General features: G+C 42.1%; 2 protein-coding genes across 3 annotated transcripts; both read left to right on the top strand.

Annotated features, from left to right (window-relative positions):
• The first annotated feature begins 1,466 nt into the window (after positions 1 to 1,466).
• On the top strand, positions 1,467 to 8,555 carry LOC129643243 (beta-defensin 105A-like). Of its 2 annotated transcripts, XR_008710186.1 has the most exons (3): positions 1,467 to 1,524; positions 6,969 to 7,010; positions 8,187 to 8,268. XR_008710186.1 is itself a non-coding variant. In XM_055567523.1 (2 exons), the coding sequence occupies exons 1-2, from the start codon at positions 6,947 to 6,949 to the stop codon at positions 8,312 to 8,314; spliced, it is 192 nt and encodes a 63-aa protein (XP_055423498.1). In that variant the 5' UTR covers positions 6,879 to 6,946; the 3' UTR covers positions 8,315 to 8,555. The 2 variants fall into 2 exon arrangements, 1 of the variants encoding a protein (XP_055423498.1); XM_055567523.1 differs by lacking the exon at positions 1,467 to 1,524 and having other exon boundaries at positions 6,879 to 7,010; positions 8,187 to 8,555.
• A 6,674-nt stretch (positions 8,556 to 15,229) lies between these two features.
• Positions 15,230 to 19,179, top strand: LOC129643242 (beta-defensin 107A-like). Its single transcript, XM_055567522.1, has 2 exons — positions 15,230 to 15,299; positions 19,037 to 19,179. The coding sequence occupies exons 1-2, from the start codon at positions 15,230 to 15,232 to the stop codon at positions 19,177 to 19,179; spliced, it is 213 nt and encodes a 70-aa protein (XP_055423497.1).
• Positions 19,180 to 22,355: the final 3,176 nt, after the last annotated feature.

Genomic DNA, 22,355 nt, shown 5'->3' with positions numbered 1-22,355 from the left:
ATTATCTAGAAATAGTGGTCACCATTTTTTTTTTTTTTGGCCATTCTGGTAAGAGTATATTAATGGTTCATTGTGAGTTTAATTTGCAACTCTCTAAATGTTAGTGATATTTAACATCTGTCAGTAAAATATCTGTCACATGTTTATTTTCTAATTGGGTTGCTTTTTGTTTGTTTTTACTAATGAGTTTTGAGAGTCCCTGATATATTCTTGACATTAGTTATTTGTTTGGATATATGGTTTTCAGACACTTATCCCCAGTCCACGGTTCATCTTTTCAAACTCTTAACAGGATATTTTGCAGAGCAAATTTTGTGAGATCGCGTGTATTTTCTTTTTATGGATCTTTGTTTTTTAGCAAGTCTAAGAACTTTTTGTGTAGCCCTACCTGCTGAAGATGTTCCTGTGTTGTTTACAGTCATGTGTGACTCCTCAGTTGTCTCGAAACAGAAAGATGTCATTAAAAGGGACATTGGTTCCGATAGGATTAAGCACATTGACCTTGAGGAATTAAAAGGGAGGTAAGGCAAGATTTCTGACCCAGCAGGGAACCCAGGTTGGATCTTAAGCCTAGGGAACATGACAGGGAGTCCTTACTTGTCATGAGTCCTTAGCTCTCCTATTACCTAGTTCAGGTAAGGACTGAACTAGGTAACATGAGAGTCTAGAGTCAGAAGGTGATCTGGCGGTTAGCCAGTGCCTGGGAAAATAGTAGAAAGTCAATGTGGGACCCGAATCCTGGTCACTGGAGCTACTAGCAATTATAGAGATATTGACAATCTCTGTGCCCAGCAGCAAATTTGATTCCAGACTTATAGATAAGAAACAAGTCCATAGGAACTGTCTCCAATTACAATTAAAGGCAAGGAGTCAAGATGATAAATTTAGACAGGTGTGTAACACAGGAGAGTCCTTGAAAAATTGATTGTCTATTCATATATCATTAATAATCCATCTAGATATGTGTTCATTTCTCTGAATACCCATCATCTGTCATCTATCTATCTCAGTAGGTTGGTAGAGGTTGATGACGGCCTGAGAGCGAACTAGAGGTTTGTTGATTACAGTAACTTCTAGTCCCCTTTTAGAAAGAAATATCAGGTGGCTTAGGGACAAGCTCCTTATCAAAAAACTACAGAAAATTAAGCTAAGAGTCGGGAACCATCAAGGTTAGCTACTCATATTCCCCTTCTAAGTGAAGCACTTGACAAAGGGATCAAAGACAGTGATTTATTTTTATTAAAGTGTCTTCTTACTGGAAGCCAGAGTAAAAGCAAGATGGAGCTGGGTCATCCGTGTTGCTCTGGGATCTTAACTGCCTTCCTTATTTATCCGACATGGTTGGAGTGCCACACAGCATTTCAGAGACTTCTGGCAGAGACCTATAAGTTCTTCATTTATCTGACAAGACTCGATGCATTTCCCTTTAAGCTTGTAGCACTTCTCATCAAAAAATCCACTCCTGGCTACACAAGGAAGAAAGAGCCACCTGGATTAATTCTCTCATAGATGCCTACTTACCAGGTACAGTCATTTAATTAACCAATGAGGATTTCTTTATGAGTTGTTATAGTGCCTCATCTCAGTAAGTGAGATGGCAGTGGGCGAATGTTTCCCATTTGACTTCCCTGTTGTTTTGTCACTCAGGATGAAAGCCCAGGAAGGACAGATCTGTCTTCCAGCATGTTGGATTAGGTTGGGTTGGGGAGGGGGGTGGGGGGACCTTTGGGAAACAGAAGCTAATGTTCTTTTATCAAAATCTGTTGGGACATCATCAACTTGTTCTTATAAACACCTGTGTTGGTAAGCTTCCCCAACACACTCTTGAAGTGCTATTGGGTGAGGGTGGAGCAAGACCTGAGGCTAGGGAGATGTCCCAGGACTACAGTGAAACGAAGTAAATGCATAGAAAGCAAAACGCTTACTGTAGTGGATAGAAGTTGAGAGATTGCTTTAAGAGGCTCAGTCTCATTTTCTGGCCACATTCCATCAAAAGTGTTCAAGACCAGGAAGGTGGACTCTGTTGGGAGTGGTTCTCCCAGACTTTCCTTCTGCTGCTCTGCACTGGAGGCCAGTTCTGGCCTTAGGACTTGATGAAGAGCAATCACTGGAGTAGCCAGTTTCAACTTAAAGACAGGCAGCGCATCTTTTCTTTTTTTAACATTTTGTTTTGCTTATTTTTTATGTTTTTGGCCATGCCATCCCATGGAATATCTTAGTTCCCCAACCAGGGATCAAACCCGTGACCCTGCAGTGGAAGTTTGGCCTGCCAGAGGATTCCCCAGGTGGTGCATCTTAGCAGTATCAACATTTTAGAGTTGCACAATTTGGGTATATGTAATGAAAGTGTCAGATGTACACAAATTGCAATTCACGTCAACTTATAAAGGCACCTAATTCACATACCTATAAAATTAAAACCAGATGGATTAGTGTCAGCATGTGTGCTAATCATATGAGCATCAGCATGTAAGTTTATAAGTTTAAATACCACAGTATTTCAAAGCTCAGTGAACGCTGGCTCCCACCCCAGGAAACTACACTCCTTCTGCCGTCCTAACAGCAGAGGGCTGTCTCAGGCCAGGGGCGCTGGACCTCACTCTGACAAGAGTCCTTGTGTTAGGTCCAGTTCACAGTGATGGCCCAGAAAGAGAACGCCTCTGGAATGAGCACGCGCCCTCGTGCCTATAGGGCTTCTTCTGGATCATTACAGACACCATCTAAAGGGTGACATAACCCCATGCCTGCCTGTGTGTGCATGCATGGCTCATTGATAGGTCAGTTTCATTTAGTTACATTAGATAACTTTATAGTATATCATCTTGTGTTCACTAAGTATGAGTGATCTAGAAAGAGTACCTTGGTCAGTTTCCAATGTGTCCACCAAAGCCAGTGGAAGGAAGAGTTTAGGTGCTAGATCCCCACATGTGTACTTGTCGCAGAATCCGCTCACACAGGGTGACTGCAGCAGAGCAGACCAGAGACATGCACAGCTGCCATGGGACTTCTGAGCATCATGTCAGGGGTATCACTGGTATTTGGTACAAACTCGGACTCACTGTCTCTTCTAGAAACCCCTTCAATCAGCTCTCCAGGATGTCGGACAGGCCTAGCCTTGGACTATAATTTTGGGTGGGATCCAAATGGAGCCCTTGGAGGTCCTGGGGTTGATGACGGGGGTTCTGATTGGGAAAGGACCTTTCCCCTCACTGGGTCGAGACAGACCCAGCTTCATGTCCTGGCTTCACTCCTGCTTCTCTGCTGGACTTTGAGGAGCTGCTCAGCCTATTTAAAGTTTAACTTCTACAGCTATGAAATACATGTAACATGTATTCATATATTGAATTATGTAATGTGTATGTAACATGTAATATGTAATTGGCTTGGCCTTCTAAGCCAAAGAGGGTTGCTATGAATATCACTAAATTAGAGGTAAAACGGAGTCTCCCTTAAAGGCTCTGGCACTGGAGAGAGAAATGCATTTCATTACATGACAGCTTCATCTCAGCATCCAGCACTACAGTCTATGATTAAGGAACGGCAGTTTAAGCTTTCCTGTTTTAAGTGCTAACACCATGACCAGCGTGATACACAGTGTCTCCAAGCTCCACCCCCTTTTCTTATCCATTTCTTCCTTCCTCTGTCTCTCTTCCCTCCCAGTCTTAATCTCTATCACAACTATTTTTAAAGAGATCCACCAATAGCTAACCTTGCTTTTAATTTTTTTTCCAAGTTTTTGTTAGTGAGTGTAAGACTGGGGAGAACCAAAAGGTATCTTTCCTGGCATATCATGATGTCTTCAAACCTGTGACAGCCCATCCTAGACAACAACAAGTGCAAAGGATTTCCAGCAGAGGCATTAGAGGAAAATAGCCTCTGGTCCCCTCTGCAGGGCTCCTGGGCCGAGGAGGGTCACAGCATTCTAGAGCTAGCTGTGCCCGGGAGCTCACTGAGACAGATCCTCTCTCCGGGTCTCCACCTCCGATAACCTTCCCTGCCAAAGTGCTCGTTTTACCTGGGGCCAGAAAGAAGAAGACAGCAAAGAGAAAGAGGGACGTCCTCATGACTTGCAGGTCTCGAGAGATCAGCACAGTGCCCACGAGGAAGGAGCAGCAAGCACCCACATTTATAAATTTCTCCAGCCCGATAACTTCTTGATCAGTGAGGCGTGGCAGAAGCAAAGATGTGCCTGTGCTCCTCTCAAGGCAGCCCACGGACACCTGGTGGAGAGGAAGACCTGAACTGTCCAATTTAACCCTCCCCCTTGGGAGAGAGGGAGTGCGATGCCTCTCTTTAGGACAACGTGTAATTAGGGGGCTATGCATCCATCCGTATCGTCCCACTGCTATGATTGCTAATGTCAGGATACCTTAGAAGCATTTGTTGAAACAACCATAAACCTCCCCCAATATGCATACATATGACTGATTCACTTTGCTGCACAGCAGAAACTAATACAACATTGTAGAAAAACTATACTCCCATAAAAATTAATTAAATCAACAACAGCAGGCCAACCACAAACGCCTCAAAAGCTATGTTATGGAAAGGTGGTTTTCATATGTGATCTGGATAAGTTCACCAGTTCACTTCCTCATGTTCTGCTGAAATCAGTAAGTGACTGAACATATAAATACATTCGAGAAAACAGACATGTTTCTGAGCAGAAGAATTCCAATCGGTATTTGTGGATACTCCCGATCCAGGAGCTGGAGCTTAATTATTTCAGTTTAAAGGAAAGTGAGTTGCTTTCAAAGAAGAGACTGTGGAAGGAGAAGATCATGTAAGACTGGGGGAGCCTGGCAGGAGAGCCTATCAGGTGGTCAAGGTCATCTCAGGAGGGGTCCGTCACATTCGCATTATGTAACCCTGATGTGATGAATGGGTTGGGAAGGACACACCACTCTGTGTTCTCCTTCTCCAAACCCCAAACCCAGTCCCCCTCGGGAGAAAACATCAGAGAAACTGGAATCCTGGCGTTTACCATGTAGTCATGTCCTACTGTGACTTTCTCTGTTTTGACAAGTGAACCACGGTTATTAACATGAGTAACTTTCAACATGGACATTAACACTGGAGGCGCTGGGGACAGTGGGTAGGTGGTCACATTCTATACTGTCTTTGCAACTTTGCAGGAAATCTAAAATTTTTCCAAACTAAAAACTGTATTTTAAAAAGCAATTGGGGAATATCCTATCTAACTTCGGCCTTGGTCAGCATGCTTTTGTTAGATATTTCTTTATGCATATCCAGTTAGGAATGATTGACCAAAACAATGTGTTTTCTCCTATTTCCTTCTAGCCTCACCTAAGCAGACTGAAGCCCCCAAGAAAAGACAAACTTCTGGATATTTTCAGTGATACACAGTTTGATTTATCTTATCTATTATCTTGTCATCTTGTTGATTTTTTACATTTATTTGTTTTTTGGTTGCACTGGGTCTTCATTGCTGCATGCGGGCTTTCTCTCATTGTGGCAAGTAGGGGCTACTCTCTAGTTGCGGTGCGGGGCGCCTCAGTGCAGTGGCTTCTCTTGCTGTGGAGCACGGGCTCTAGAGCACCAGCTCAGTAGTTGTGGCTAATGGGCTGGCTTGCTCTGGGGCATGTGGGATCTTCCTAGACCAGGGATTGAATCCATGTCTCCTGCATTGGCAGGCAAATTCTATACCACTGAGCCACTAGGGAAGCCTGATATGGGTATAACTTTTAATACCCATGGTTGTGTGTGTGTGTGTGTGTGTGTGTTTGGTCTATTAGCTCCCTAGGTTATTTCATCCATTTTCGTAGCTTTACTTATTTTTTGTCCAAACCTTGAGGCTTGTGGTATCTTAGTTCCCCAACCAGGGATACAACCCAGGTTCTCTGCAGTGGAAGCAAGGAGTGCTAACCACCAGACCACCAAGGAAGTCCCAATACCCGTGTTCTTAATGAATTAAAGAGGTGTGGTAGTTATGACTTTGGTCTTCTCAGTGGGGTTGTTACAGGTTCAAGGACTCAGAAATAACTTGGCAAAATGACTGCTAAACCTCCCTTTCTCCTTGGGAAAGTTAGGGACAGCACACCTGAAAGCCAGGGAAGTGACACTCCATGCTTATCGAGCTCTCACAGGGCACCAGGGCTCCTGGGAGCATTCCATGTGCTCAAAACATTCTTGCCATCATCACACCAGATCCTCAGACCAGCAGGAAGAGGTAGGAGAGTGACTGTGCTCACTCTCAACAACTGTGAGCTGGTCCTTGCTTGACAGATGAACTCACTGAGCTGGGAGAGTGGGGTGGGGCTTCCTCCTACTCCCCGCACCAGGACTGAGCTGCCCCGGTCTCTCAGCTCCTGGCCTGGCATCCCTTCTACCAGCCCAGTAGGCATTCCCCCAACACAAGGACCTGTGGAGGCCAAGGGCATCACCCTGGTCCTTGATCCTGGGAAACGGAGCATGTAAGTGTGCTTTCTTTATGGATTCACTTCACTGACCAAGAGCACATCGCATTACTTTCAAATACAAGGCAGCCTCTCGTCCTCTCAAAGGAATCCCAAATCTCCCTTCTGAAGAGTCTTCCTGCAGAGATGGCGCCAGGCAGGAAGATGTTTTATTTTGTCTTGGCCTTTTCCTTCATGCTGGCTCAATTTCCGTCAGGTAAATGAGAGTAGATGGGATTTTGACGGGGCAGATCATAAAGCTCGATGACTCTTCTATGTACCACCCTAAAGAGGAGAGACAGTCAGCTCCCCACTGCATTTCTCATGGCAATTCTTGAACTAGCAGTAGTGTTTTCTAAAAGCAAACTATGATTCCTTTAAAAAAAGAAAAGAAACTTATTGGATACCAGGAGTTCCAGCCTTCAAAAACAGAATAAAGATTCAACCTCTGTGAGCTGGGAAAACTCTTACAGAGTGTTGTGTAAAAGTTTTCCCAGTGTTATTTCCCTGCATTGGTTTTCATATTCAAAATGTGCTTTGTTTTGAATTTAGGGTGCCAGGCAGGACTCCAGTATTCCCAGCCACTTTCAGCAGGTAAGATAAATCCCTTTTTTACTTTTAGGAACTCTGGCCCTGTCGGGTATCTCGAACTTCCAGGGACAAGGAAGCCGTGATAATAGAACTGCCTGATATCTCAGACCAGCTGGTAACCAGACTAACTCCACCTTTTCTTCCTCTTGTTCTAAGTGTCATATCTGGATTTTTCCATTTCACAGAGAAACCTCTTTGTTACTGGTTTGTCATTTTGGTCATGGAGCTTTGGATTTCATGGCTGTTCTCATGAGATCATGGTACTAACTAAACCAAGGTCACAGGACCAAGCGTGTACCAGCCAATTAACTCTGCTCTGAGAGCACGCTTACCCAACTCTTAACAGCCTCTGCTCCTAAATCCAGTAAACTGTGTCCCGAATGTATACCAGTGGTCTAAGAAGTGGGTCAGGGTGGTTCAGTGAAAATCCATCACCACTGCAGATGACCTATTCATAATGAATAGCCCAGTGATCTTTTTTGTAAACTCACCCAGTATAGGAAAAAAGCATATTATAAACAGAACTGAAAGAAATATTCCTGGGTAATTCTAAACATTTAAAAGTGTCCAGACAGAATTTCAGAGTGGGAGAGCGACTAAAGTTGCCTCTATCGCTGAGTGCTTACTATGTCCCAGGCAAGCTCTTAACAACTCTATGCGCATTATGTCATTTGATCTTCAAAACATCCCTTTGAGGCAGATACTATCATAACCACCATTTTTATAGAAGACGAGACTAAGCAGTTTAGTGAGGACACATGGCCATTACCTGGCCCAAACAAAACTGAAGCTAAGTCTTGAAACTCTACCCTCAAAGATCTTTCAAAACCACAAGATCTCTCTCCCATTTTCATTTTGTAACTTTTGCAGCAGCATCAGGTATGTATTTTTTTATAGTTCTGTAACATACATGACATTGTCCAACTGTGCTTATACTTTTGACCCATGCAGTTGTTATACATAGAGAGAAAGGGATTGCATCTTCCACTTGCTTAAACATTAAACTCCCCAACTCTATTCTGAAAAAAGTGGAGGTCTTTGGAGAAGTCCAGGCTGTTTCTTGAAAACACTCTTTATAGTCATAAACACAAACCCTCCCTTCTTCTATGGCCTTGGGACCTTCCCCCATTCCTAGAGAGTCCTCAGGAAAGTCAAGTCAGCAGCTCTTTCTTGGTGCAGGTGATGTATCTCCCTGTGAGTCGTGCTGGCTCGGTCGGGGCAAATGCAGGAAAATATGCACTGAGGATGAGAAGATTGTTGGAAATTGCAAAGTGAACTTTTTCTGCTGCCGGCGGAGGATCCTGTAAGCCACACCAGCTCTCTTCTGGCTTCGGAAATGGGACTGGATGTTCAAGGAAGGTGGAGAGAAGTTATGTAGCTTAACCTAGTCACACAGTGAGTGTGAATTCAGGATCATTCTCATTTCCTTCTCCCTTTGTTTTGTTCCTTTGCTTTTTTTTGAAGATAATCTCTAAAAAGGTTGCCAGTGGGGAAAGAGAAGGCAAGAAAGGGGGGAGTAGCAGTTGGGGGGTTAAGAGGTATAAACTGTTATGTATAAAATAAATAAGCTATAAGTATATATTGTACGGCACAGAAAATAAAAATATTTTATAATACCTTTAAATGTAGTATAATCTATAAAACATGGAATCTCTATGTTGTACACTTGAAAAAATGTAATACTGTAAACCAACTATACTTAAATTTAAAAAAAGTCAAGACATGAGTTGATAGCTAACAGCTACTCACACAGTCAGATACTATTACTATATATTTATAGAGTCCCTTATAACTTATGAATCTTGCCCATATACTTTCTCATACAACTCACAAACATCTTATATGGTAGATTTTATTGTCCTCGTATATATTTGAAGAAACTGAGACCAGGGAGGTTGTCATTTGCTCAAGGTCATAGTTGGAAACCAGCAAAGGATGTGCAGACCACCTCCATGTTCTGTGTATTCATCCTTATGGACTAATTCTAACACAAAATAAATGGACATGGCATCCGCATCACTGTTAATGGAGTTATAGTTCTGTAACAAATTACTTTTTTCCACATCATTTCTTTTTGTGCCAATATGTTGTCACTCACTTACTCTAGTACTTATGGTGTATTTTTATTGACTATCTTTGACATAAAACTATGTAAATTTAAGACATACATATTAGTTTGATACATTTCTACATTATAATATGATTCTGTTGTAGTGATGTTGAGAACCTCTATCACAGGACATACTTATCCTTTCTTTATACTGTTTGGATAATTAAGTTTTAGTCTCTCAGCAAAATTGTCATCTGTATTCATTATACTGTGCATTAGATCTCTATGGCTTATTTACTACCTGTTGCAGGTTGGTGCCCTTAAACAACATTGACTTCAGCCCTCCACTCCCATCTCCTGGTAACTACCATTTTACTCTGTGTTTCACATGTTTGGCTTTTTTAGAGTCCACATATAATAGATAGCATTCAGTACTTGTCTTTTTTTGATGATCTCACTTAGCATAATGTGTTCAAGGTCCATCTACATGGCATTAAAATGGCCAACAGGTACTTGAAAAGAGGATTAACATCACTACTCCTCAGGGAAATGCAACTCAGAACCACACCTCACACCACTCAGCATGGCTATAATCAAGAAGACACAAAACAATGGGTGTTAGAGTGCATGATGTGTATTTTTTAAAAACATCTCACATCTGCTCAGTTAAGGTCCAGGACACCAACTTTATGTTTCTCTTCTCTTGCGATCCCATGGACTGTAGCCTGCTAGGCTCCTCTGTCCATGGAATTCTCCAGGCAAGAATACTGGAGTGGGTCACCATGCCCTCCTCCAGGGGATCGTCCCAACTCAGGAATCGAACCCAGGTCTCCAGTATTACAGGCAGATTCTTTACCTTCTGAGGCACCAAGGAAGCCCTTCTCTTCCTGCCAATGGGTGAAATGCTGCAAATTAATTTAAAAGGTTCAACATGGGATATGTATAAATGGTTAACTCTATAACTTTGCCTTATGAAAAAATTTGCAGTTCACAAAAGAAAGGTCAAAATGATAGGCCCTACTCAAACTTGCTCACCCAGTTTTAATATGTAACTATGTTGCTCCACATTTGAGAGGACCATGGCCTCATTGGTCTTTCTGCGCTCAGATCCATGCCTGTCTTTTCCTACTTTGCTCTGTATAACTGGCGTATTGTCTGCAAAGTACATTCTCTAAGCTTTCTGGTTTTTCTGGCTGGTATCACTCTATTGCAAGTGCCTGGCAGTTGAATGGTGGATAAGAGAACAGGAGAACTCAGGGTTTCCCTCCCTCACTATCTCTTTTGGTTTCAGCTTCTGCATTCAGGCCCAGCTCTCACCATCTCGTCCTTGCTCCTGAGGTCACACCAGAGCCTCTTGTTTTTCCTCCAACCTTCCAGCAGAGGGGTATTTCAGCTGTGGCTAATGTTAGGGAACCGTGGTGTTGGAGAAGACTCTTGAGAGTCCCTTGGACTGCAAGGAGATCCAACCAGTCCATTCTGAAGGAGATCAGCCCTGGGATTTCTTTGGAAGGAATGATGCTAAAGCTGAAACTCCAGTACTTTGGCCACCTCATGGGAAGAGTTGACTCATTGGAAAAGACTCTGATGCTGGGAGGGATTGGGGGCAGGAGGAGAAGGGGACGACAGAGGATGAGATGGCTGGATGGCATCACTGACTCGATGGACGTGAGTCTGAGTGAACTCCGGGAATTGGTGATGGACAGGGAGGCCTGGCGTGCTGTGATTCATGGGGTTGCAAAGAGTCGGACATGACTGAGTGACTGAACTGACTGACTGAATGTTAGGGTTGCCTCATTGCTCCCATTATACAAGTTCAGTTCTTCCAACACTTTATCACCAGCTGTCCAAATTAAATTATTTCTTCAAGCTTCTGGTGAGGGAACCATTTCATGTCTGACATGAATGTAAATAGATCAGACAACAGAGCCTGAATATTTACATTTGATCAGTTGTTCTCCAGAAGAGATCTAAGACAGAATGCTTGTGGGACTCTACAGTGTTTCCTTCATTTTCACAGGGAACAGTTCAGGGAAGTGGCAAGTGGAGGATCTGGTCCTAAAAATCTGGGTGAGTCACCATCTGCCAGAGGATGGTCCTTCTCCTCTGATCTCCACAGTGAGCATGCAGCTGATGACTCATAGAACATCACAAAGCCAGGGTACTCCTTACTCATCCCACATCCCATACTGCTTGACTCCAAAACAAAGTATTCTGGATCTGAACTAATGCTCTTTTACAGAACTCATGCACGTGTCTCAGGGTGCTAGGGAGTGGAGGACCTGTGGTTGTGCCCTGCTATTACCTTAATCATGACCTTAAACAGCATCCAGAGTCAGACGGCTTATGGTCTCAAAGGGCACCTCTCATAAACACTCAACCATTCACAAATTTCCCTTCTTCCTCTTGCTCTCTCCTCTCTTCCATACTTTGCTCCTTTTAGAACTTCTGTATTCAGTTACCTCTTTTTCCCTGAGACACCCGGTCCTTCCTACAGAATAATATAGTCTCAGCTCACACTAGCTTCTTGTTACTTGAAAAGTCAGTCCTTTCACATGTCAAGCGGATGCCTCAGATAAGTGTCTGTTGATTCCTCAGTAAATTATGGAGATCTCTGATTATTGGTTTCCGCTGAATCTTCTGAAGAGGAAGGTTCTAGGTGATGGATGGGGCAGAGAGAAGTGGCAAGGAAGAGAGACCCTGGGGCTGGGCGTCTCCTACAGTGTCCCCACTTGAGTTGGTCTACATAATGCTCCTGGTTAGCAAGCGCTGAACTCCATCAATTCCGAAGCTGTAGCTTTTGTAGGCCTTATGCTAGATGGCTAGTACCCTTTCCTGGTTCTGGGTTCCACTTGAAAGCCCTCTCACAATAACTGAAAGGAAACAACAGTGCCTACAGAGCAAGACGGATCAGTATGGCCCGAATTCCCAAAAGGCAGAGGACAAAACACTAAGCATCATTAACTTCCACAGTCCTGACTGAGGTGCTAAACCACAAAGGTAAGGAGAGTAAAGAGGCTAACCTCAAAACGCGTTCTGAAACACTTACCCTTGTACCTACTGGAGCGTATAAAAGAAAACTAGAGAAGGCAGGGACAGGGTTTCTCTGTGGTGCTGTGACTGTGACTTCACTCAGCCTCTCATGGGGAAAGGTGAGGAAAATATCACGTTCACATCAATGCTTAAGAGACTGAATTCAAGGAAGGCTGCCTGGAGAGCTAGACAAGTCACCCTGTGGTGCTCACATCTGAAAAGAGCTGTGGCTGGGGCGGCCTCCGACGGCAGGACAAGAGCAGAACAGCGCCGGGTAGCTGCCCTTAGGATATTAGGCAGAGAGATGGGTGTGATTCTCACGGACCACAGAAAGGAAAAGGGTGGAAGAGATACACCATGCACACAGTCACCAAAAGAGAGCTGTAATGGTTACACTAAAAGCAGACAAAACAGACTTTAAGACAAACCGGCCACTAGAGACAAAAGAACATTTTTATAAAAAGTAAACCCCATGAGACCTCATCTACGGCCCAGCCCATCCAACAACAGGAAAACACAGATTCTCTCGAGTTCACATGAAGTATTCTCGAGGACAGGCCATATGTTAGGCAGAAAACATCCTCAATAAAAAGAGTTGAAATCATAGAAAATATGCTCTCCAACCACAAGGGAATAACAGAAGCACACTTAGGAAAGTCTCAAACGTGTTAAAATTAAACCGCTGCTGCTGCTGCTGCTAAGTCGCTCAGTCGTGTCTGACTCTATGCGACCCCATGGACTGCAGCCTACCAGGCTCTTCCGTCCATGGGATTTTCCAGGCAAGAGTACTGGAGTGGGGTGTCATTGCCTTCTCCTAAAATTAAACCACACACCCTCCCAAATAAATAATGAGCCAAAGAAAAAAATCGTAAGAAAAATTAGAAAATATTTCAAGGTGAATGAAAATGTAAAAAACAAAACAAACAAACAAAAACCCCACAAAACTTATGGGATGCAGCTAAACCAATGCTTAGAGGAAAAAATTATAGTTTCAAATGCCTGTATTTAGAAAGAAGAAAGATATCAAATCAATAAACTCATTTTCTACCTTTAGAAACTAAAAATGAAGAGCCAACTAAACTTTTTTTTTTAGTATTTGGAGCTCATTCTGTATTTTGGAGTGAAAAGATGCCCTTTCAAAGCCATCTTTTGATTAATAATAATATTCCTATTTTATGTAAGCAGTTGAATGTTTAGGCATACAGTTGTTAATAACATTTTCTATTATTTTGCTGGTAATGGCAGTCTTGCGTGTGTAGTCTTTTGACCTCTACTCAGCAACAAAAGGCAAGTTCAGGCTGGGACACTTCTTTATCGAGAGATAAAAAGCCCACACAGCCTGTACTGGGCTTGTAACCTTGCGTGGGAATACCTGCCCCTCTTTCAGGCCTCTAGAATGCTCTTTTATTTTCTTATTCTTTTTGGCCACACTGCATGCAGGATCTTATTTCCTCAACCAGACACTGAACCCATGCCCCCTGCATTGGAAGAGTGGAGTCTTAACCACTGAACCGCCAGGGAAGTCCCCAGCTTTAAGTAACTTTGATTCTGTCCTCGTGCCTGTCCTAAGTTTAGCAAGGTGGCAGATTATTTTTATGTATTTATTTTTGGAGCTTTAACTGCTTCATGCCACACTGCAATCAGAGAACTCATTCCATTCTGGTCCATTTTTCCAAGTTTGACTTTTCTCCAAAACATGTCTGTCTTCATTGTAAGTTTCATATCCTTCGGGTAGGTTGTTTTTGTCCTCCAGACTTTCACTTGTTATCAATGGAAACGATCATCTGTTAGGAGCTCATTTCAGTTTATTAGAAATGGAATTCCTCATTTGATTTTTTTCATGTTTCTTCCTTTATGAATTGGGCTTCTCTGATAGCTGAGTTAGTGAAGAATCCACCTGCAATGCAGGAGACCCTAGTTTGATTCCTGGGTTGGGAAGATCCATTGGAGAAAAGGGATAGGCTACCCACTCCAATATTCTTGGGCTTCCCTTGTGGCTCAGCTGGTAAAGAATCTGCCTGCAATGTGGGAGACCCAGGTTTGATCCATGGGTTGGGAAGATCCCCTGGAGAAGGGAACAGCTACCCACTCCAGTATTCTGGCCGAGAGAATTCCACAGACTACATAGATCATGGGAACTCCAAAGAGTTGGACACTACTTTCACATTTTCACTTTCCTTTATTTAATTGCTCTTTCATGTGTTTAGTCCATTTTTCTATAGAAATGTTTATTCTTCTCTTAATGATTTATAAAATCCTTTATATCTATTTCATGTCAAATCTTTCGGATAACCCCCTTACTTAAAACCCTTTGATGACTTTCCTTTGATTTTAGGATAAAATTCAAATTTCTTAGTAACATACAAATACACGTGGTATTTACTGTCCAACAATATTGGTTGAATGAATACTATTCCCAGAAAATATAAACTATAGGCATATGTAATACTAACATTATTATCCTGAGTAATAATATCGTACATGTGTAAAAACTTTGAACATTTAATGACAGTTCTCATACTGATTGTTTGATTATTCATGGATTCCTCTAACCAGCCAGTTATCAACCAAGTCAAATACATATATTTTGAGCACCTATTGTTAAAAATACTGTTGTAAAGGATGAATGGGAAGAAAAAAGATGAGAAGAAAGTTATTTTCCTTTATGGAGTTTATAATACAAATGAGGAGATCAATTTTTTTCATAGAGTATACTTTGAAAAAGTTATATACCAGGTGCCAATCAATAATGGCTGAGTGAATCTTATAAAAGCAAATTGCATGTAAAATCTTAGATAAGGATAAAAGGAATGGTGGTTATGGACCCTATGGAAGTGGTAGGGCTTGAGAAGGGGTTTTGGGAACATAGGAGAAATCTGGACAGAAATGTAGAAGACAGCATTCTAGGTAGGAAGACAGGAGAAGACAAGGCACTCTCTCCTAAGTGTTTACTTAGGTAAAACCTGACCCAGCAGCCCACATATTATTCAGTGGAGCATGGAAAATAGTTCACTCTTAATGAACACTACAAACCAAAATTGACGTTCCACTGTTTCAGAGTTGTAGAACTTGTTTTAATCAATTTCCCTCAATAAAACAGCTAGATTCCTGCCACTCTACCTCCTTCATCCTCTCTCCACTGATGCCTGGAGCCATGAAAACCTTCTTCTTAATGTTTGCTGTCATGATTCTTCTTGCTCAGATCTTCTCAGGTAAGCGGGAAATCTTTATTGATGTAAGGATGGCAGTGTGTTCAAGATCTGTCTTTTAAGAAGAAAGCTCAGCTTTCAGAAGAGTACATGACTCAGCCCTATGTCCTGAAAAGGTCCCAGAACAAACCAGGAAATCTTTTCTTAACCTTAGACACAAATCAATGTGGCCACACTGATCCAGGCCACCTTCAACCAGAAGAGTATCTCATTAATTTCCCTAAAAGCTCTACAAAGGGGTTCAGAGTTCTCTTTATGTTTAAATCTCTTTCCTCCTATAAACTTTGACCTAACTGCAAAGTATGACAAAGTGATTGCTTTAAAATGAGAGAAAATGTTAGAGACAAACTCCAAAAGAACTTGTTAATTTAGAGAAATATAACCTCTGTAGCCTAAGAGAAACTAAACTTATGATGGTCCTTAGTCTATTTTTTCAAGTCTAACTATCTGGTGCAAATCTCCTAGTCCTAGATTATCTTGGACTGGCTCTTACACATGGATGGAAAATTATATCCTTTAAAGCACTAACACCTCGATTAGTTTTCTTTGAAGTCCTTGAGTCCTTAGAAATGGGTTCTTTTTACTCCATACAGCCAAGACTTTATCCCATAGACTTTTTACTCCATACAGCCAAGACTTTACTCCATAAAGTCAAGACTTTAATCAACTTTTATGTTCATTCCCTTCTCAACCATCCTTCATTCCTTCTGTTATGACGCCTTTCCTCATGGGGTTCTCCATGCATCAGACAGCATCTTGTCTATTTCTTCTTCATGGTTTCTGAATTGCTACACTTACTTACTGCACAATCTGGTCTCAGTACCTAGTTTTTTGTTGTTCAGTTGCTCAGTCCTGTCTGACTCTCTGCAACCCCATGGACTGCAGCATGCCAAGCTTCCCTGTCCCAACATCTACTGAATGTATGTTACCACTAATAAGAAATTGTTCTAGGGACTACAACAAAAGGAGGTAAAGTGGAGGTAAACATTAGAGTGTGGCCTTTGCTCTTAATTTACTTACTGTTTATTAGTCTATTATTTCTGTGTTAATCAAAAATAGGTTGCCCATAATAACAAATAAGCATGCAATAAGTTTAGAATGCAAATATATCACAAATAACTATGATACAAAACAGTGCTCACAAGTGCCATGAAGAAGAAAAGTAAAAGAGAAGCCACAGAAGCAGAAGTTCGTTTCCAAATGGGGAGACCAGGAAAGGCTTCCTGGAAGGTCGTTGTTTTCACTGCACTTTTGAAAATTTTGAAAACCTGCAGGACTAGAAATAAAGAACAGAGCTGAGGAACATTGCCCTCATGTTTCAAAGCATCTCTTGTAAAGTCAGTTTCTTAACTTCGGCCTCAGTCTCTTTCTTGGGGTGCCGGGGGTGGGAGTGGGGCCGGGGGGTGAAGTCAGACAACGAATCCAGGCTAAGGAAACAAGTTTTAAGCTGTTCTCTCCATCTCCTTGGAGAAGGCAATGGCACCCCACTCCAGTACTCTTGCCTGGAGAATCCCATGGACAGAGGAGCCTGGTGGACTGCCGTCTATGGGGTTGCCAAGGGTCGGACACGACTGAGCAACATCACTTGCACTTTTCACTTTCATGTATTGGAGAAGGAAATGGCAACCCACTCCAGTGTTCTTGCCTGGAGAATCCCAGGGATGGGGGAGCCTGGTGGGCTGCTGTCTATGGGGTTGCACAGAGTCGGACACGACTGAAGCAACTTAGCAGCAGCAGCAGCAGCTCCATCTCCTTCCATCCAGACTCCAGCTGATTCGAATCAACTGTAGAAGGAGATGTGTAAGAGCTTCTTATTTCTAAAACTCAGCTCAGACATGCTTGTTCCTCAATAAGGAGCACAGTCTAGGGCCACCACCACAGCAATCACACAGAACCTCAGCATTGCACGTGGGTTTAATGATTAATAAAAGAGGTGATGAACACAGACTATAATGCCAACATATTTGAGGCCTATCTCAGCTCCAGTCCTCATAAGATTTATGAACTCTATGTTTCAATTTATTTCCTATAAATGGAAATAATAATAACAATAGGGCATTTTTTTTCAAGATTAAGACATTTTATTATATTAATTAGAGTAGAGGCTAACTGGTTTTAATTAAAAAGAAAACAAAAGCCTTAAACTAGAGTAATAGAAAAAAGGAAGTTTATTTCTCTCTCATGTAAAAGTTCCAAAAGAGGTAATTGAGTAGGTTGGGAAGAAGGCTCTTCTCCATCAGGTAAGCCATGCTGGGATTAGGGAGGAAGGTCAGTCTTGCCATCCCAAACAGGTGACTATGTCACTGATTCTAAGATGCTCTAAAAGGAAGGAATAAAAATTGAGTAAAAGATTACACAGAAACAGCTCGTATCACACCAGTCCTATTTCATTGGTTCAAACTCATTCACGAGGCTAGACGGAAATAGAAAACCAGAAACAGTCATCTTTAGCTAAGGATCTGAAAAGTGAAAGTGAAAGTGAAGTAGCTCAGTCCTGTGACTCTTTGCAATCCCATGGATTGTATCCCATGGAATTTTCCAGGCAAGAGTACTAGAGTGGGTTGCCATTTCTTTCTCCAGGGGAATCTTCCCTGAGCAGCCAGCCAAAACTCAGAGGTTCTACTACTTACTAACAGATGGAAGGTGAAAATGACTTCTTGGGGACAGTCTCTATATACACTGCTTAAACAGTGCCAGGCGCACTTGATGGAGTTAACTATTTATATTCAGTTCTCATTGTTCTTATCATTATTATTGTTATTCTTTGCCCCAATTCAATGTAAACATATGACATGTCAATTGACTGCTCTGATGCTTGATAAATTTCAGTGATCTATAACTCACAATATCCCAAGTTCAACTTTGGACTATTGAAAATGTTTCCTTTTACTCTGAGCAGAAATCTAAGTTCTTGACATTTTTTTTTTTTCCATTGGTTAGTCCTACCCTGGGCATCAACAAGCTTTCAACATGGTAATGTCTGAGATGTGTGACAGCTAATATACACACTTCCCTCCCAGAGTGGCTTTGCAAGCATAAGCATTACACCTTTTGAGAATAACTGTCAGCTCTTTCAATTATTTTTCCAGAGAATATTTTTTCGATCACTCCTCTCTTGAAACACTTTACTCTTTTCAGCTTAGTCTCTTTGTTCTGAATGAGCACACACTGCCTCAGGCGCCCTAAGGTTGCTGGTAAAGATAATATTATAATATTCTGTCGATGGTATTTATGGAGCAGGTTAGTGCACTATGCTTCTTTTGATCTTTATAGCAAAAGTGTGGAATTCCACAACCATATGCCAAAGTACTAATTTGCCTATAATGTAAATAGAACGAGCTTTATCTTTTATTATTTATCAGAGACTATTATTTTGGAGACAAGAAAAAAAAAACAAACTATTTCTTGGAAAAGATTGTTCACTGGAATTCAAAAGTATATCGTCTCCTCCCAGGAAGAAACATTCTGTTTGTATATGTCCAATAAAGACAACAGCAGAGGGAACTCTTTTTCATTTTTCCTAATTGAATACAATGGGAGGACACTGTATATACTGAACCAGGGATGTGAGTTCAGACAACAGCTGTTTAGGTCACATCTGCTTTATCTGATAGCTAGATTCACAATCCGTATCTCCTTGGAATTCGGGTGACAGGGAATTCTAAGCTGGCCTGGATGGCAAAGTTTTTGGTAATTAAGTACTAGATAACTGAAGACTAATTGCTTTCTTTGCTTTCTAGCCCCAAGAAGCCTTAAAAGACAGATACACTGTCTGAAAATGGATGGTCGCTGTGAAGTCGAATGCCTTTCCTTTGAGGATAAGATAGGGGGCTGCAGAGCTGAACTGACACCATTTTGCTGCAGAAAAAGAATCAATAATTAAAAGCTAAGCAGCAGCTACACAAATCAAAGAGGTGTAGCTCTGTCTTTGATCTCAGTGCAGCAAACCTCTCTAGATCTTCTCTCCTTGACATCTACGTCGGGATTCTCTGAAGTCGTCAGTCCAGTCTCTGATGCTGCAGGAAATACCTTTTCTAGGCTGCAAGCTTCTGGGGTGGGGAGAAGTTGGGGGCGGGGCAGGAAGCTCTCTGTCTTGTTTGCTTTGCATCCCCCTTCCTCATATAGGGGCTGTTAAGTTACTTTATTGATGGATAAAGTTAGTAAACTAATTAATAAATGAGGTAGAAAGGAAAGGTTGAAGAGCAAGTTAATGAATTGAGTTCTAAGGTTATACTCCTGGCTTCTACCAGACATGTGACCTGGGGCTGTCTCCACCGAGATTCTGCTATTTGCAATGTGAGGAGACTCAACTCTGTGGTAAACAGACCCCTTGCTGGACACCAACTGTGACCTCCTCAGCAGCACCCTCCTCTCTCTCCTTTATATGGAGGAATTATTTAAAATGTCTCCTGTTCCCTGTCTGATCTAGAACATTGAGTTCCACAAAGATTTGGACCTTGTCCAAATTTAAGCTGGCCACAGACTAAGTAGCATCCTCATTCTGGCCACTTGCAGTGAGAGCTGATTAAATCATGGTCTATTCAAGCACTAAGCTCCCTCAGTCAGTTAGTTCAGTCGCTCAGTCGTGTCCGACTCTTTGCGACCCCATGAATCGCAGCATGCCAGGCCTCCCTGTCCATCACCAACTCCCGGAGTTCACCCAGACTCACGTCCATCGAGTCAGTGATGCCATCCAGCCATCTCATCCTCTGTCGTCCCCTTCTCCTCCTGCCCCCAATCCCTCCCAGCATCAGAGTCTTTTCCAATGAGTCAACTCTTCCCATGAGGTGGCCAAAGTACTGGAGTTTCAGCTTTAGCATCATTCCTTCCAAAGAAATCCCAGGGCTGATCTCCTTCAGAATGGACTGGTTGGATCTCCTTGCAGTCCAAGGGACTCTCAAGAGTCTTCTCCAACACCACAGTTAAAAAGCATCAATTCTTCGGCGCTCAGCCTTCTTCACAGTCCAACGAGATTATCTAATTCAACACCCTCATTATAGGTGAAGCGATCCAAGTTCAAGACCACCTAGTTACAGGCTTAGTTACTCCTCTATTCAGACTTCTCATTTGGTCTTGTGTTCTCAGCATATCCACAGAAAACTGCTAGATGAGCACAGAACAAGGTCAACACTAAAGACGGAACAGTTTTTAGCAGCTCAAATGAGAAGTTAGATTGAACAAAAAGTTGAAAGCAGCTGCAAAAAAAAAAAGTGGACACTTTCCAAAATCTCTCCTGAGATCCTTGCTCTTTGGAGCAAATTGAGGCTTGCCTTTATCCTGTTTTGCCAAAATATGGAGTCCCAGATTTCAGGCAGAGCAAAACCTATCTCATGGGCCATTTTCATCCTAGAAGACTGACACCATACCCTTTCAAAGCAGAAGAAGGCAAAAATCCTTCAGCTCTGCTCTAGACAATTCCCTCATCTCCTGGGTTAAGCTTGCTTCCTATAAAGATATATTAATACATAGGAGACAATGCAGCAAAACAAACTTTCCCGGGGCAAGACAATTTGTAAAAGGCTTTGAGAAATACACTTTTTTGGGAAAATATTCTGGTATTATCCCTTATCTTTATGGCTCATTTCTGAAAACTGCAACAGGTTGAGGACATGACCTATAGGAATCAGAGGAATGGTCTCCGGTTCTGGCTTTCCCAGCAGTGCCTGATCAACAGACTGTGATAAAACCAACTACCTTTGAGAATCTAAATTTACCTAGATTTTCTCTCCCCCTTCTCTCCTCTTCTCTTTTCTCCCTTTCCTCACCAAATGACTTGAAAGGTACTATATGTTTTCTGTCACCCTAGTTGCTTCTTAATCTATAGAAACATCTTCAGCCTTCATCACACTGCTGGGACTTGTCTACTGAGAGACAAGGGACCTCTTAGACGCCTCTTAGTCACTCTTTTATCTTAAAGATACCAGGGTCAGGAGTTTCCTGATGACCTAGAGGTTGGGACTTGGCGCTTTCAGTGCTGTGGCCCATGTTCAAAACCTGGTCCAGGAACTAAAATCCCACAAGCCGCACAGTGTGGCCAAAAAAAAAAAAAAAAAAAAGATGTCAGAGTCAACTCCAAAGATCTCTGATCATCATTCGTCCTTGTGGCATGGAGGTGGTAACTCTGTCCTCTGGTTTTTAGTCTCTGTGCCCTTTTGACCTGTCAGTCCCTGTGCAACCGGTTACCTGCAGTAGATCCACTCTGTTTCAAATATTCAGTATGGTTTCTGCTCACCTGAGTGAAGCCTGTTTAAGAAAAACTACACTATGTTTCCAACTTGAACTTCTTGCCGAAGTTTATTGGTGAAAGTTGCTCAGTCATTTCCAACTCTTTGTGACCCTCTGGACTATACAGTCCATGGAATTCTGCAGGCCAGAATACTGGAGTGGGTAGCCTTCCCCTTCCCCAGGGGATCTTCCCAACCCAGGAATAGAACCCAGGTCTCCCACACTGCAGGGAGATTCTTTACCAGCTGAGCCACCAGGGTTAGGTCTTATCTAAATGGATTTCTGATAGATACCTCAAAAGTAACTTACCTTTATTTCAATATATTACTTTCTTTCCACAACTGATCTTCATTTAATATTCTAGATCTTAGTCAATATTGTTGCCCTTTACTCAGACACTCAGGTGAAAAATGGCTTCCTCAGGAAAGCTTTCTTTGCCTCATAAATCACACAATTCACTCATTACATTAATCTACATAAATTGCTCATTAGAATCTGAAAATTGTAATTATCATCCTCCCTTCTCTCTCCTCACTAAAGGTGTTGGGTGTTCAGAGCTGCACCATCTTCAGTCTCTACATTCTATCAAACTAGTGAATTCTCACTGTCAGTTACCTAAGGTTTACTTATACATTTGGGTTTGGGCTTTGTAGTTTCACCTTTTCATGCTGCATGTGTGTGCATGAGCACACACACACACACACACACACCATGTGAGTTGTTCAATCATAGAAACTGGTATTAGATTCATACTCAGTTTTATAGGAATACTTGGAACACTACAATAGCAGAGCTAGAAGTAGCCTTCATCTAGGTCAATGTTTCCAGAACGAA

Source organism: Bubalus kerabau, chromosome 2 (assembly GCF_029407905.1).
Source record: "Bubalus kerabau isolate K-KA32 ecotype Philippines breed swamp buffalo chromosome 2, PCC_UOA_SB_1v2, whole genome shotgun sequence".
NCBI lineage: Eukaryota > Metazoa > Chordata > Mammalia > Artiodactyla > Bovidae > Bubalus > Bubalus kerabau.
The sequence above is the reverse complement of the archived record's forward strand: the minus strand, read 5'-3'. Positions and strand labels throughout refer to the sequence as shown.

Coding starts and splice junctions, on each gene's coding strand:
- LOC129643243 (XM_055567523.1), top strand. CDS start 6,947: ATGTGCTTTGTTTTGAATTTAGGGTGCCAGGCAGGACTCCAGTATTCC. Junction 7,011..8,186: donor TTCCCAGCCACTTTCAGCAG/GTAAGATAAATC, acceptor TTCTTGGTGCAG/GTGATGTATCTCCCTGTGAG.
- LOC129643242 (XM_055567522.1), top strand. CDS start 15,230: ATGCCTGGAGCCATGAAAACCTTCTTCTTAATGTTTGCTGTCATGATT. Junction 15,300..19,036: donor TCTTGCTCAGATCTTCTCAG/GTAAGCGGGAAA, acceptor TTTGCTTTCTAG/CCCCAAGAAGCCTTAAAAGA.